At 44.8% G+C, this 17161-nt stretch overlaps 1 protein-coding gene across 1 annotated transcript; it reads left to right on the forward strand.

Annotated features, from left to right (window-relative positions):
- The first annotated feature begins 14183 nt into the window (after positions 1-14183).
- On the forward strand, positions 14184-16301 carry LOC123404357 (scarecrow-like protein 34). The gene has a single exon (XM_045098278.1). It carries the CDS (start codon positions 14184-14186, stop codon positions 16299-16301), a length of 2118 nt encoding a protein of 705 aa, XP_044954213.1.
- Positions 16302-17161: the final 860 nt, after the last annotated feature.

Consider the following 17161-nt stretch of genomic DNA (forward strand, 5'->3'; position numbering starts at 1 on the left):
CCCATGACTTGTAATCCCTTTTATTTCATCTCAGCTAGTGAAAAGCATCGAAGTCCACAGCATTTGGCCGATTCCAATGTAACCAAAATATAGGAAGGATGTCTGGTTTTCATCAGTTTTTGTTACGGGTCATTTTTTCCAAAGTTATCTAAGATAAAAAAAAAGGGATCAATAGCTCATGTGCGACGTTTTTCCTGTGAACTGGTTACAAACCGACATCGATTGTAAAAATAGCTCTGCTGCAACACCTTTATGCGCACAAATAGACCAGGCATGACATGACCCTTAAGCACAATCTCTATCAGGATTAGGTGGAGCCGGGCGGGACCTACAGCTTATCCACGTCGGCATGGGACCCAGATGGCGGCGACTACGGTTAAACAGTTTTTCCCTGTGCGCGCATCCTCCCTCTTCTTCTTCTCCGTCGACCAAGCACGGCAACGCCGGCGAGCTTCGATTCAGAAAAGCAAATTTACAAGCATTCAACCGAAATCGGCCGAATTCAAACAACATAGATAAATTTTAGCAAAGATAGTGGTTCGATTACAGCCCCACAGAGTAGTAGTGGTTCGATTACACCGAGTTCTAATGACGGGCTCGTCGCAGCAAAAGCCAAACGGAGTACTTCGATTATTCGATTACATAAAGCTCCTAAGCCTCCTACCTCACCCCTAGTTATATCTTCAAAATTGGGCTCACCTGAGCCCCAGGGGTGCGGCGGCACCGGTCAGTCGGAGTTGGAGTCGGAGGCGCCCCACCCCCTGTCGGCGCGGGATTTCTTAATGGATTGACAGAGTCAGATCTCGTCGAGCTCCTCTTCCCTCTGCCGGCGCGCGACGACCTGCTGGGGCTCGTCCTTGGTGCCCTCCATAATCTCGGCGATGGCGCCATCGAGGTCGCCATCGTCGACGTAGTCTCCCGGTAGAAAGCCGAGGCGTCCGGGACGCGGTGCCAAGCCCTGCTCCTCCCCCTCCCTGTTCGGACGTGGCAGCGGTGCGGGTGCAATGGCGGAGCTCCCCGCGCCACCCGTGGTAGAGGAGCATCCTCGCGCCGCTGCCACCATCTGGCAGTCGTACTCCTCCGCCTCGCGCCGAGCGAATGCACGCGGTGGCACGAGCCCCCAGTTCGTGTACTTGCGCGCGCCGCGCTTCCAAGCAGCGTCGAAAGCAACCCGCGCCGCCCGTTCGCGGTCAGAGTCGGGCGCCGGCCGCTTCACCCCATTCCCCTTGATTTAGCGGTTTCCGCCGCCGGAATGGCCGCCGCGTGAGCTGGAAGATCCGGGCCTCATGATTGTCGCACGGCGGTGCTTGATCTGCGGCGGTGGAGCTGGATTGCGTGGTTTTGGTGGTCGCCGGCGGCGAGAGGGGACGAGAGCGGCGCAGATCTAGATGCGTAAATAGCTAGGGTACGATACATTTCAGTGTATAAGTAGCTAGGGTGCGACACTGAGGTGACGTCCGGTGACTTCCCTGGCCCACGTGTCAGATTGACCGGTCAGCCCCCCCCCTCCCCACGTCAGCTAGTGCTTTGTTTGGAACGTTGTTTTCACTTTTAATACCCTTGTAAAAAATACAAGTCATCACCCATCGTTTTTGTTTTCACCTACAGATCGCTCTTGACCTCTTGACCTGTAAGTTACACTGGTAGGAAAAATACATCTGTATTTGTTTACACCTATTCCAAACGCGGCCTAGGTTTGACCAAGTTTGAAATAAGCATCAAAAATAAAAATAAAATATATTGAAAAACCAGTGCACATGTTCTTACTTTGTCATATACTAACAACTCAAATTGATTTGGCTGTTTTAGACATGGTGGACAAAGAAACTTATTTAGAAAATGGGTATTTACCCCCTTTGGAGCTAATTTGAAACTCATGTGTGAAGACAAGTGGTTTTGGGTGTTGAACTTCAAACTTTCAAAAACCTCACAAAAACTCCATTGTGGAGTGACTAAGAAGGATCCAGGCTTGGTTGTCATTTTCATGTTTGAAACTTGTTTAAATGTTGGTCAAACTTAGATTTGACCAAGTTTGAAATGAGCATAAAAATATTAAAAAATATTGGAAAACCAGTAAACATGTTCTTACTTTGTCATATACTAACAACCCAAATTGATTTGGCTGTTTTAGACATGATGGACAAAAAACATGCTTAGAAATGGGGTATTTACCCCCTTTGGAGGTAATTTGAAACTCATGTGTGAAGGCAAGTGGTTTTGGGTGTTGAACTTCAAACTTTCAAAAACCTCACAAAAGCTTCATTTTGGAGTGACTAAGAAGGATCCAGGCTTGGTTTTTCATTTTCATGTTTGAAACTTGTTTAAATGTTGGTCAAACTTAGGTTTGCCCAAGTTTGAAATGAGCATAAAAAATAAAAAAAATTTCAAAATATTGGAAAACACCACACATGTTCTTACTTTGTCATATACTAACAACTCAAATTGATTGGCACCAGATTTCTATTTTTTTTTTGAATTTTTTGTGCTTAACCCTAACCTTTGAAAACCCTACAACCTCGTTCGTGATAGCCAAGTTTGTGAAGATTTTTCATGAAAATCTTCATAGTCCGGATTTCTTATTTTTCCTATGGAGTTAGTCATATAGAATGATGATTGGCACTAGTTTCCTTTTTTTAGATTTTTTCGAATTATTTATGCTCAACCCTAACCTTTGAAAACCCTACAACCTCGTTCGTGATAGCCAAGTTTGTGAAGGTTTTTTTCATGAAAAACTCCATAGTCCAGATTTATGATTTTTTCTATGGAGTTAGTCACATAGAATGATGATTGGCACCAGTTTCCTATTTTTTTTTATTTTTTTTGAATTACTTATGCTCAACCCTAACCTTTAAAAACCTCTCAAAACCCATCAAAACCCCCTCAAAACCCCACACCTGTCCGGACCATTGAATCGTCGTGAATGGACGGTCTGGATCAGGAAGTAGGGCTACGTTAGTGATCCGCGGGCTGCGCTTTCATTGGTCGTGCCAGCTCCACCGAAACGTTACGCTCCTCCCTATCGATTAACTGAAGAATTGTTGCACTATGTTAACTGAAGAATTGCCACACTCTTTGGCTACCCCAACACCAGACTGTCGACAAGCTTAAGCGCTACCAGAGAGTGCAGCGTTGCCATGGCCAAGGTCGCAGACGAGGGGGAGGGATCAAGGACGTCAATTCCATGCGTCAAGAGTGAGGGGACGCAGTGGAATTTCTTGTGCTCACCGCGTGCACTCTGTTGTATGCATCGCAGAGAGAGCTTCAGACTTGAACCAATGGAACACATCTCTAGACAGAGCTTCAAACTACGTATGCAAAACAACTGTATTATATATCTATGCACCGGAAGGCATCTTGTTCAGGTCTTTCGGTGATGTGCGTTCAGTGGAGGAGACGCTCCCGTCGACTACGAAGACGTCTGTGGCCACTTCATCAATCTCAAAATGATTTACCGGCTTAGTCTCTCGAATATGCTCATATGGATAGGATATGCGTATGTGTGTTTTTTTACAAATCATGGGTACGTTCATATAGGTGAATGTATGATCGTGTATGTAAACGACTTTGATTATACCCCCCCCCCCACACGCACATCAAAACGCGCATCCCTCTCTAATAACCCAATGCTCATTATGTAAGAGCATGTCTAGTAGAGCCCTTAAACCCTAAAAAACAGAAATAACCGTTTTTTTACGGGTTGGGCGGAAAAAAACGTGTAGACTAGAACCCCTAAATCCTTAAACCCTCAAATATTTTTGAGGTTCGGACCTGCAAATCCTCTCCCAGCCTCTAGAAGTGAGGATTGGGGGAGGGGGGCAAAATCTACCCCAACCCTCACTTCGATCCGGCCACGCGCGGGAGGGAAATATCCCGCCCCAACCTCCTCGTGCGCCTCCCCCGAGCCGCAGCCGGCAGCATCTCGTGCCGTCACCGCCGGCCCGAGCTCCTCCACCGCCGCCCCGCCCCCGAGCTCCTCCACCGCCTCCGGCCACATCTCGGACCCGAGCTCCTCCACCGCCGCCGCCCCGAGCTCCTCCACCACCACCGCCCCGAGCTCCGTCCACACCTCCGGCCTCCTCTACCGCGGGCTGTCGAAGGTGAGTTCCCCTGCTCCGGATTAGTTTTCGGGGATAATCCAACTTGCAACTACAAAATAGTGGACAACGAATACTCAATGGGATACAATCTCACCGATGGAATTTATCACGATTGGGCAACTCTTGTGAAGTCCATGAAGGAAAAAAATGAGGTGCCCTTAACCAGAAAAGATGCTCATTTCACCAAGGCACAAGAGGCAGCCCGCAAGGATATTGAGAGAGCTTTCGGTGTTTTGCAAGCAAGATTTTCCATAGTTCGGGGTCCAACTCGTTTTTGGGACAAAAAGCCTTGAAGAACATCATGAAATGTTGTGTGATTCTACACAACATGATCATCGAGGATGAGAGAGGGTTAAAACTGTCCTGTTTCTATGAAAATGTTGGTACTCCACTAGTGGGGACGGGGCCTTTAGCCCCGGCCCGTAAGGGGCTTTAGTCCCGGTTCACCAACCGGGACTAAAGGGGCGGGACTAAAGGCCTAACCTTTAGTCCCGGCCCTGTTACAAGCCGGGACTAAAGGTGCTCCACGTGGGCACCTCGTAGCGCCCCAGGGGCAGGACCTTTAGTCCCGGTTCGTTACACGGACCGGGACTAAAGAGTTTCAGATTTTTCTTATTTTTGGGGGTTTTTTTTGAATGAAATTATTTTTGGGTTTTAGGGTTTTAGGGTTTAGATGTTCGGGAGATTAACGTGATGCCTCGTTTGGTGTTCAGGAATTAGTTTTCATATAATTTAAATAGAAATAATTATGCATATATATATATATATATATATATATATATATATATATATAAAAGATTAACTTATCTTACAAGCGAGCATATATATACAATTATATGGAGATCTGAATTATCGGGACTAGAGCCCGTCTATTCGATTACATGGACGAACATCAGTAATGGCCCCTAGCTACACTAAATCGTCCTTTGTCATCTATAGCTTCCGTCCTCAGAAATCCCAGAAGCTCCTCTGCAACAGCAATCGCGCGTTGCTCTGGTAGGACATTCGTCCTCATGGCCGTGTGCTATATAAGAAGAGGAGATGAATATGAATATCAACCATGATAACAAAGAATGACGGGTAAAAATAAAGGTGTGAATGTTCATTGCTTACGTCGAATCTGTGATCCTTGTGCTCAGAGGTAAACGTGCGAATGGTCTCGCAAACATAGTATCCGCATAGATGCGTTCCCCGTGGCTGCAGGTCGCACTTTACGAGCATAGAATATATATAATCAAAATAATAATCTAGCATCATAAATGTATTGAAAATAGAAGTATATCATACTACTACTTACCTGAGCCGCTCTAAAGGTCAGCTTCTCAGGAAAGTTACCGGGAGTCACGCACTTGAACCGCTTCCAAACACTGCCCGACAAGGATAATGATTTGCTAAGTTTTTCATTAACTGATATATCATAAAATCATCAAAAGAGACCGATAGAGTGCAAGAATGATTGAAATTACCCTTGGAGCATGTCCTGCAGGCTTTGGAATTGTTCCAAGGGTCTCGATATTGGGTCGAAGGCATCAACTCTTTCCTTATCAATTTGAATGTCTAACAGAATCCAATAGAAGCTGCACATGTATATATATATATATATATATGTGTGTGTGTGTGTGTGTGTGTGTGTGTGTGTGTGTGTGTGTGTGTGTGTGTGTGTGTGTGTGTGTGTGTGTCAGTAACTTATCAATTACACTTATAAGTGAATGGACACAACAGAGTAAAGACCCTCACCTGAAATTGTATGGAAACAGTATGTGGTCACAGAAATTTTGATCTATTAGAAACCTTAGAAGGTTTTCCTCCGTCTCCTTGGGTTTATCAGTTAGCGTCGCTATATGTATTTTATCTGGGTCAATAAACCCAATATTTAGGATGTTCTTACTTTTACAATCCAGAATCTTCATTCTTCATAATAGAGTACAAGTTATATATAGACAATGAATTAAAATAACTAAACAAGTTATATGTAGACAACGAATTGAAAAACTTACAGACAATAGCAACTCATAAGCGATTTGTCGAGGGCGTCGCCATTGTACATCTGGAAGAGTTCATCAAAGTCGATATGGATTTCTTCGGGCCGGCCGTAGTACTCCCGTGGGACACTCACCACGATCATCGTTCTCCCATTCTTTGATTCACTTAAGTACCATTGATGCAAGTAACGCATATTTGTTGGGAGATCATCTTTGCTGACCAAAGGCTCTCCCATGACATACTGTGGCTTAGGGGCTACCACAGCCTTGGGTATCCTGTCGTCTTGGGAAGCCAGCAAATCTTCAACCGAGACACCATATTCAGCCGCCCACTCCTTTGCTATTTCAAAAGCTTGCCCCTGCACCGGAGGGGGAACATTCTCGGTTAACACCTTGAGGGGTGGGATCGACTGTTTGGCCTGTTGTCCAAGCTGAGGAACGTCTGATTTTTTCTTGCTTGTAGTTGAACTTGATTTGCTACCACTTGCACGTGAACTTGATTTGCCCCCTCCTCCCGAACACTCCGGCCAGTAGAAGAAAATAAGAAAAAGGAGAAGAAAAGAAGAAAAAGGAGAAGAAAAGAAGAAAAAGGGAAGAAAAAGGAGAAGAAAGGAAGAAAAAGGAGAAGAAAGGAAGAAAAAGGGAAGAAAGGAAGAAAAAGGAGAAGAAAAGAAGAAAAAGGGAAGAAAAGAAGAAAAAGGAGAAGAAAAGAAGAAAAAGGAGAAGAAAAGAAGAAGGGAAGAAAGGAAGAAAAAGGAGAAGAAAGGAAGAAAAAGGAGAAGAAAGGAAGAAAGGAAGAAAAAGGAGAAGAAAAGAAGAAAAAGAAAAAGATTTTTTTATCATTTAATTCCTATTGTTATTAGGTTTGTGCTAGATTATTAGGGTTAGTAATATTTAGAATTAGGTTAGGGTTACAAGAAGAAGAAATATGAACAAAAATAAGAAAATAAGATTAGGAAAAAGGAAAATAAGAAGAGGAGGAGAAGAAAAGAAGAAAAAGGAGAATAAGAAGAGGAGGAGAGGAGAAGAAGAGGAAAAATAGAAGAAGAGGAGAAGTAGAAGAAGAGAAAAAATTAGAAGAGGAGGAGAGGAGAAGTAGAAGAAGAGAAGAGGAGAAGTAGTAGAAGAAGAGGAGAAGTAGAAGCAGAAGAAGAAGTAGAAGAAGAGGAAAAATTAGGTTAGGGTTACAAGAAGAAGAAATATATTTTTTTTGTCATTTAATTTTGCTATTGTATAGTGTATATGCTTAAGTGTTAATATTGTTTCTTAGATTATTGCTTAATTTTGCTATTGTATATGCTTAAGTGTTAATAGTTTAATTTTGCTATTGTATATGCTTAAGTGTTAATAGTTTATTTTTAGCAAGAAAATTAATAGAACTAGTTTATTTTTTTAGTTTATTTTACGATGCCTATCCCGCATCCTCGTCGTCGACTCGGCGGAGGACACCTGCTTGATCAGAGGGGCCCTGTCCGGGACTGGGCTCCGCCCGGCTGGTATTGGGAGGTGCTACCTTCCGGGGGGCGTAGGTTGGTGAGGAGCCAGCCCGTTGTTGACCCGATCCTTGTTTGGTGGCGGTCGCGTGGGCCAGTGACGGTGACGAGGCTTCCGGACACCGCGGAGGTGGTACGTCACCGTGTCAGCGAGGAGGATGAGCACGTCCGTCGCTACATGGTTGCGTTGGAGGGCAGGTTTGAGCATACCTGGCAGGTTCTTCGGGGATCTCACTGGAGCTATGATCTTGTGATGGTTCCTTCTCTTTGGGTGTCCACCGCCCGTGAGGATACCCGTCGGGCGCTACGGTTCTAGATGTATCAGTGATGCTATATGTATGATAGTATTCGAGGAGTATTAGTGATAATATTCGACGATGTACGGACAAAAGAGATGATGTATTTGCTTATAATTGAATGCATGCTAATTTGAATACTACTTTATTTTACGATTTGGTTTTGCTAATTGAATGCTCAAATTGGAAAAGTACTCCTACTTTGAATACTATGCAGAAATCTAGGAGTCTCGGGTGGAGCCACGACCCGGGACTAAAGTTGTATTGGAACGGAGTTCCTGATAGAATAATTCTTTTTTGGTACAAAGTTCAACAAAGTCCTTTGACACTAGACAATGTGATATATAGAAGGGTAGATGAGATCAGGAAAAATAGGATCATTTTCTACACATCTAGAATGTCGCCATTTTGTTAAATCCTTAAAGGTTAAGAGAATCCGTTAGACATATTTTAGAGTTTAGGTTCTAGCTAAGACCCGGGACTAAAGGTCCTCCTATATAAAATGACACTTCGAAGTTTCCAACCACTCTTATATAGTTTGTCAGTTTATTAGTTAATCAAATGTCCGTTTTTTGCAGAACTATGGATCCACATATCAGGAACCTTGAAGAGGAAGAACTTCTCGAAGATATAATCAAAGACGGCCCCGACGTTGAACCAGTTGATTCTCCGTCGTCATATCTAAACCCCTCTGGATATGGAATGGAGGTCGACCGACACGAAGATGAAGCCGATGGGGCAGGAGATAGGTCCAATGACGGAGAAGGTGATAGCTCCACTGATGGAGAAGCCGGTGAAGAAATAATAAAGTCCGGCGAGGTATACATATGAAGTTCGACAATCACTTGTAACATGTGAAAAATATTGGAGATAGCTCTATATTGTATACATATACATTCATTTGACGAATGTTTCTCCCTCTTAGGCCTCCACATCGAGCAAAGCTACGAAACGAGGCCCGACTAGAAAGTTGGATGCACGGACGCATTACACCTTTGAGGTGATATTGCCTACGGGCGAACCCAAGCTTCCTAAGAATGCTGCTGACACATTCGAGAAGCAATGCGGAGTTCTCGTTAGGGATCACGTCCCGATCAGCGTTCGGGAGTGGAACAAGCGCAAAGAGGCAGCCGATAGTGACTATGTCGCCGAAAGGTACAAAGATAATCTTTGGAATGATCTCATGTCACATTTCAACCTGCCAGAATGTGAGAATGAAGACGCCGCAGACAAACTGAGGGCCAAAGTCAAGCAGTGGACTCTAAAGAAGATGGTCGAACTGTTCCGTAGCTGGAATAAGAAGCTATGGAAAAACTATCTGAAGACAAAGAAAGTGCCAGTATTCGAGGGGTATCTAGCCAAGCAGGCGAATCACTGGAAGGCATTTCAAGAGTACAAGGAGTCAAAAGATGCCCAGGCATTATCAGAAAAGAACAAGATAAATGCCGACAAGAAGAAATATCACCACAAGCTGGGGCCAGGGAGCTATGAGACTGCTATCCCAAAGTGGGATAAGAAAGAGCAAGATCTGCTAGCTAAAGGCATCGTACCTGAACCACTCCGTGATGAGTGGGAATTGAGAGCAAGAAATTGGTTCCTTGCGCATGGTGGTTCGTACGACGAAGAAATAGGGGACCTCATCTGCAGTGACGGTCTTAGGATACCCAGGGAGAATTGGAAAAAGATAGTGAAAGAAATTAACGAGGGAAAAAGAAAGTTCACTGCAGATAGAGAGAAAGATTTGCTCACACTGGTCCTCGACAATGACGAACATGGAGGACGAACGCGAGGCTTCGGTCCTTCTTACCCGTGGTGGCCTGGGTTTGCCAGAGACCAAGACACTTACAGAAGCCGAGCGAGAGCAAAGAAGCGGCATCATGATGAGGAGAATGACAAGTTCAACCAGTTGCTTGCCAGGATTAACGAGCAACAGAAGCAGATTGATGATCTTAGAGGAGTAGCGCGCTAGGAAGATCCTGCACTTGATATTACCGGCGCCCCATCTAAGCGGAAAAGCAGCGTGGCTGAATCTGAGGCCCCGCCCGACGATACACGAAGAATGATAGAGGGCGGTCCCGGCTACCCCGTGGATGGAATCAAGGAGTCAACATCATGTGAACTCCATCAGAAATTTAAGAACATATCCATGAAGGTGGCCGTCGGACAAGCTTTACCTTCTGGCCCTGATGCACGCTGGCATGGCCATGAGATTCCAGCTGGCTTTGCTAAAGTCGGGGTGGATGAAATCATGGCGAGGTTTCATGATATGGAGCTCGACATAGCTGGACCCGAAGATGAGAGGACACTCGGAGAAGTACTGGGTGGAGTCATCCTATGGGACAAGAACTACATCAAGCTTCCAGGCTCGGCCCCAAGGACAACACCGCTTCCGAGTCGTCGCATGTCACCTACACCTCCATCACCTCCAAGCCCTCCACATTACGTCGGCCAGCACAACATGAGTCCATCTCGATCACCGCCGCCGGACTTGGGTCGTCCATCTCCGCCGCCGCCCGCTCCGGATACTAAGCGGAAGCGTGTCAGCAAGAACGCTCCGCCGACGATTTCTAAGCGACGGAGCCCCCCAAAGCCCCTCCCAAAGGTACCTCATGCTAATCTTCCTATCAGACCTTATGATCGTACCCCCGAGGAAAACGCCGGGATAGCAAAGGAACATCATGATGCGCAGATGAAAAAGAAGAAACCCGAGTCCCGCCCGGAATACACCGAGAAGCAAATAGCATTTGCAAAATACTTCACGAACCTTCCATCACAGTATGACTTACACCATAAGCCTGATGACTATACACGCACATTGCAGAAGGAAGTGAAAAAGGGCAGATCACGTGCAAGTCCAAGTGGGAGCAAATCAAGTTCAACTACAAGCAAGAAAAAATCAGACGTTCCTCAGCTTGGACAACAGGCCAAACAGTCGATCCCACCCCTCAGGGTGTTACCCGAGAATGTCCCCCCTCTGGTGCAAGGGCAAGATTTGGAATTAGCAAAGAAGTGGGCGAATGAATGGGGTATCCCGGTTGAAGACATTCTGGCTTCCCAAGACGACAGGTTACCCAAGGCTGTGGTAGCCCCTAAGGCACAGTTTGTCATGGGAGCGTCTTTGGTCAGCAAAGATGATCTCCCAACAAATATGCGTTACTTCCATACATGGTACTTAAGTGAATCAAAGAATGGGAGAACAATGATCGTGGTGAGTGTCCCACGGGAGTACTACGGCCGGCCCGAAGAAATCCATATCGACTTTGATGAACTCTTCCAGATGTACAATGCCGACGCCCTCGACAAATCACTTATGAGTTGCTATTGTCTGTAAGTTTTTCAATTCGTTGTCTACATATAATTTCTTTAGTTATTTCAATTCATTGTCTATATATAACTTGTACTCTATTATGCAGAATGAAGATTCTGAAATATAAAAGTAGCAACATCCTAAATATTGGGTTTATTGACCCAGATAAAGTACATATAGCGACGCTAACTCATAAACCCAAGGAGAAGGAGGAAAACCTTCTAAGGTTTCTAACAGATCAAAATTTCTGTGACCACATATTGTTTCCATACAACTTCAGGTGAGGGTTTTTACTCTGTTGTGTCCATTCACTTATAAGTGTAATTGATAAGTTACTGACACACACACACACACATATATATATACATGTGCAGCTTCCATTGGATTATGTTGGACATTCAAATTAATAAGGGAAGAGTTGATGCCTTCGACCCATTATCGAGACCCTTGGAACAGTTCCGAAGCCTGCAGGACATGCTCCAAGGGTAATTTCAATCATTCTTGCGCTCTATCGGTCTCTTTCGATGATTTTCTGATATATCAATTAATGAAAAACTTAGCAAATCATTATCCTTGTCGGGCAGGGTTTGAAAGCGGTTCAAGTGCGTGACTCCCGGTATCGAGCCTGAGAAGCTGACCTTTAGAGCGGCTCAGGTAAGTAGTAGTATGATATACTTCTATTCAATACATTTATGATGCTAGATTATTATTTTGATTATATATATTCTATTCTCGTAAAGTGCGACCAGCAGCCACGGGGACGCATCTATGCGGATACTATGTTTGTGAGACCATTCGCACGTTTACCTCTGAGCACAAGGATCACAGATTCGACGTAAGCAATGAACATTCACACCTCTATTTTTACCCGTCATTCTTTGTTATCATGATTGATATTCATATTCATCTCCTCTTCTTATATAGTACACGGCCATGAGGGAGAAGGTCCTACCAGAGCAACGCGCGATTGCTGTTGCAGAGGAGCTTGCGACCTTTCTGAGGACGGAAGCTATAGATAACAAAGGACGATTTAGTGTAGCTAGGTGCCATTACTGATGTTGTCCATGTAATCGAATAGACGGGCTCTAATCCCGATAATTCAGATCTTCATATAATTGTATATATATGCTCGCTTGTAAGATAAGTTAATCTTATATATATATATGCATAATTATTTCTATTTAGAATTATATCAAAAGTAATTCCCGAACACCAAACGAGGCATCACGTTAATCTCCCGAACACCTAAACCCTAAAACCCTAAAACTCAAAAATAAACAAAATCTGAAATTCTTTAGTCCCGGTCCGTGTTAAAAACCGGGACTAAAGGGCCTGCCCTTGAGGGCGCTCCGAGGCGCCCACGTGGAACACCTTTGGTCCCGGCTTGGAACAGGGCCGGGACTAAAGGTTAGGCCTTTAGTCTCGTCCCTTTAGTCCCGGTTGGTGAACCATGACTAAAGCCCCTTACAGGCCGGGACTATAGGCCCTGTCCCCACTAGTGCTAGCTAAACCATATAAAATACCAACCTTTATTATCATCATAGATGAAAGGTTGGATTCGTCCAACAACTAGAATTTGACCTCCCACATACCGAATGACTCCTAGTATATAGCTGTACGGCCTGAAGGAGGCGCAAAATAATCTGTGGCAAAGACAAGCACACAATAAATAAATTTCTAGTGGAAAGGGAGGCCGTGGGGTACCAGGTGCCTTCCATGCGAGCGGATGTATTCATGGCCGTAGGTCCGCCGATTCCTTCAACATATAGCCTGCCGGTGCAGGAGGGAGTTGACGTTTGGCTGCAAGCCTGCAAGATAGTATAGGAAATGGCATCAGCCACCTCGGGCACCAAAACTCTGAGACTTTGAGTGGCCGGCGTGCAAATTTCCCCCATACACGATGGAAGTAGCGACGGAAGTTCGCCGGCCAAGCCGCCGCCAAGTTGCGGATGCATGTGATCTGGGGAGAGCAGGGATACGGGCATACGGCAGTTGGGGTAGGGTTTTCTAATGGGCTGGGCCAAAGGTATGAGATTGTGAGACGCTATCTTATTTCGTCACAAATTACGTCTTTAGCAATTTCTTATTGGGAAAAAATATTTTTTATCTTGTAAGCTTGGGTCGCACCACTGAACGTCTTAAACAAACGTCTCTATATGTTGTACGAAGTAGGATGCTGAGACGTAATACAGGGCGTCCATATAAAAACACCCCTAGGCGACTGTTTTGTTGTAGTGCCTTCTTTTGATTACCTCTGATTTTTTAACAACTCAATTAGGAACATTAATAATGTTGACACCGAGGGCAAGCGTTCCTGATAAACACTTTTTTATACCTCTGATGGGCAGCCGGGCCTAGAACTAATCGAAAGGATAATTGCTTCTAATCTGGACCATTCTTGCTGTCACAATCTTATGACGTTGGGAACAAAGCCATAAGGTAGAGGAACAGACAAATTTAGTTCACATCAACACCACAACCTCAGTACTCCTCTTTCATAGTCCACATCCTCGCTACTCTTCTCTCAAAGCATTTGATCTGATGTTGCTGCTGCTGCTTAATAAGTAATAACCAAGGTGTGTGCGTCTCTACTTTTGCTACTTTCTCAGATCAGCTGAAGAGCCTCCTGCCAATAAAAAGGAACAGCAGTATTAGGCGTGTCGTACATCCAAAATCGTCGTAGATTCTATGTTTAACCGGCTCAGTTAGTTATTCTTGTGTCTGCAAGCCTTTGGAATTTCCTTTTGATCAGTATGGCATGTCAAAATAATCATAAGCTGAATCTCTGATAAAAAAGAAGAACCAGAATTCCGTTTTAAAGGCATTCTAGATTGTAGCACATGAGCAAGGTGAACCGAAATTCGTCTCACGTAATTTAGCTTCCATTTCCCTTTTCCTAAAAGAATTTCCCCTTTTCCTATCTACTTACAGGAAACAGGCCGGTTCATTTGGTGTGGGGCAAAGAAGAACCATATATCTCGTATTGAGGTGGAAATAGGCTTTCCATAATGGCGATTGAACCTCTCCATGACAATCTGGACACCATCGCAGCAACCGACCAACCATACGATGGTGATTCCTCTTCCCAGCAGCAACTCACCGTGTACAACTACGACCTGAGTGGTCCACACTCCACAGTTCTCTCCCGAGCCAACCAAGCAAGTGCCAACAGCAACCATGGACAAAACCAATTTCAGGTTGCTGCAGGGGGTAGCCCTAAGCAGCGCCGGATCAGATCAAAAGATGCTCTTGACTACATAAGCCAGATACTGATGGAAGACGCCGACGAGAGGGTCGACATATGCCAAGGGGAGGCTGCTCTCCAGGCTGCCGAGAAGCCATTCCGTGACATTCTTGAGGAGGTATATGCGCCGGCTACTAATTGTCCGACAACGCATAGCAACAACAAACCAGACAACCCTGATAAGAGTGCTACCAGCTGTTACAAGAGGCTCTGGAGCACAAGCTTCAGTAATAACTGTTCCAGTTACAGCGAGTTGCAGCCCTTAACAAACCCATTGAGTCCATATACCTGCAATAGGAGTCTTTCTCTACAAAACAATCCGTCAACAAGTGTTGGACCGACTTCTATATCTCGTTTCCCTGCCTTGCATTGTCAGAGAAGTGTCGAGGAGGCAACGATGTTTGCTCCAAGTATTGATAAGCTGGTGATATATTTAGAGGATGGCATACTTTCTATTTCCAAGCTGACTACAAAGGCAAAAGTAGGAGAGAGGACCGAAAACTGGGATATCTTGGAAGCAAGGAGCAATAAACATCTTGCCTTCACCACTTGTGCAATAATTCGAAATGAAAATTTCGACCGAGTTCTGCTATGCTATGGCCGGAAGAGTTTCGACCAAATAACAAGACTGCCAAGAGGGATGGCAGTGGAAGGAAACAAGAACCCACTGAAAGGCCGGAGCAAAGGACATCAGAAGCTAAGGGCTCGGAAGCAACCGAGGAAAGAATTGGTTGATCTCAGGACTCTCCTCACCCATTGCGCACAAGCAGTTGCAGAAGACAGCCACGTGTTGGCCAGTGAACTCCTAAAGAAGATAAGACAACACTCCTCAGCAGATGGTGATTGTACTCAGAGATTGGCATTTTACTTGGCGGATGGCCTTGAGGCACGCTTGGGTGGGATCGGAAGTCAGGCTCATCGCAACCTCATGGAGAGGCGAACAAGTCCCACGGATTGGTTAGAGGCTTACAGCCTTTTTATAGCAACTTGCCCTTTTGTCAGGACGTTATACTACTTTGCCAGCCAAGCTATTCTTGATGTCTCAAAAGGGCAACCAAGGGTGCACATCGTTGATTTTGGCATCGGCTACGGCTTTCAGTGGCCATTAATGATTCAGAGGTTTGCACAACAAGAAGAGGGAGCCCCTAAGCTTCGGATCACAGGTATAGACATTTCTCAGCCAGGTTTCCGGCCCTGCGAGATGATCGAAGAGACAGGGAAGCGGTTGGCCGATTATGCAAACATGTTCAAGGTACCTTTTCAGTATCAGGGCATTGCCGCTTCAAGATGGGACACCGTTAAAATTGAGGATCTTAACATTGATGAGGATGAAGTTCTCATAATCAACTGCATATTCCGGATGAAGAATCTTGGTCATGAAACCGATCCCATAAATAGTGCAAGGGATGAGGTGCTGAAAACTATGAGGAGGATGAACCCAAAGGTTTTTATTTCCGGCACAGTGAATGGGTTACATAGTTCTCCCTTCTTCATACAACGATTCAAAGAGGTTATGCTCCATTACTCTTCAGTGTTTGACATGCTTGATGCAAATGTTCCACGGGATAATGAAGCAAGAAAGATGATTGAGAGGATCCCATTTGGGCGGGATGCACTTAACATCATAGCATGTGAGGATGCAGAAAGGACTCAGAGGCCAGAAAGTTATAAGCAGTGGCAAGCAAGGTTCCTCAAGGCTGGGTTCCAGCAGCTTCCTGTCGATCAAGCCATGTTAAAGAACATAGTGCACATGAAGAACTTACATTATCATGAGGATTTCTTTGCTGTTGAAGATCGCGGCTGGCTGCTACAAGGATGGAAAGGGAGAGTAATTTATGCCGTATCTAAATGGAAACCTAATGAAACATATGATTATCAATAAGATTTAAAAAGTTTTTCAAGTGCACAAACATCCGTAGGCAACTTACCGCCTCTGTAGCTTTTTTTTCGAAAAGGAGGCGTTGCCCCGGCCTCTGCATCGAGTGATGCATACAGCCATTTTATTACGCACAAAATAGTCTGAAAAAGATACAAAGTAGTCCGAGTTCTCAGAAAACAGGAAAAAAAAGAGTTACACGGCGATCAGACCGCCCAAAAACCGACAGACTGGACTAAGGTCCAATCCTATTAGCATGCCGCCATCCATATCGGTTGAAGATAACCAAAGGCTCCCTGGTTTCCACATGAGTGAGTAAGGACCACGTGCGGATCAAGGCGGTAGCCCTGAAGATGACCTGCAAAAAGTTTAAATGATGCAATCTGTTAAATACTAGATCATTTCGGCAGTTCCATATTGCCCACAACATGGCACAAGTGCCAACCCGAATTAGTTTGGCGTAAATTACATTAACCCCGTTTAACCACGTCCAAAATAACATGTGAATGCTAGTAGGCGGTGTAATGTTGAATGAAATTTGTAATGAGCGCCGTAATAATTTAGCCATAGGGCAGTCCAGAAAGAGGTGTTTAATCGTCTCATTCGTTTGACAGAAGCTACATCTTTTATTTCCTTTCCATTGTCTTTTAGCCAAGTTATCCTTAGTTAAAACAACTCCCTTGTGAACAAACCACATGAAGATTTTTATCTTAAGGGGAACCTTGACCTTCCAAATATGCATGGACTTTGGAATAGGTGTCGTATCAATAATATGGTCGTACATCGATTTCACTGAGAAAGTACCATTGGGGGTCAACCTCCAACGAATGCTATCTGGAAAATCAGACAGGGAGATATCCATAAGT

This window comes from Hordeum vulgare, chromosome 1H (assembly GCF_904849725.1).
Source record: "Hordeum vulgare subsp. vulgare chromosome 1H, MorexV3_pseudomolecules_assembly, whole genome shotgun sequence".
In the NCBI taxonomy this organism is placed as follows: domain Eukaryota; kingdom Viridiplantae; phylum Streptophyta; class Magnoliopsida; order Poales; family Poaceae; genus Hordeum; species Hordeum vulgare.

Excerpts from the sequence above, each read along its gene's own strand:
- LOC123404357 (XM_045098278.1), top strand. The coding sequence starts at position 14,184 with ATGGCGATTGAACCTCTCCATGACAATCTGGACACCATCGCAGCAACC.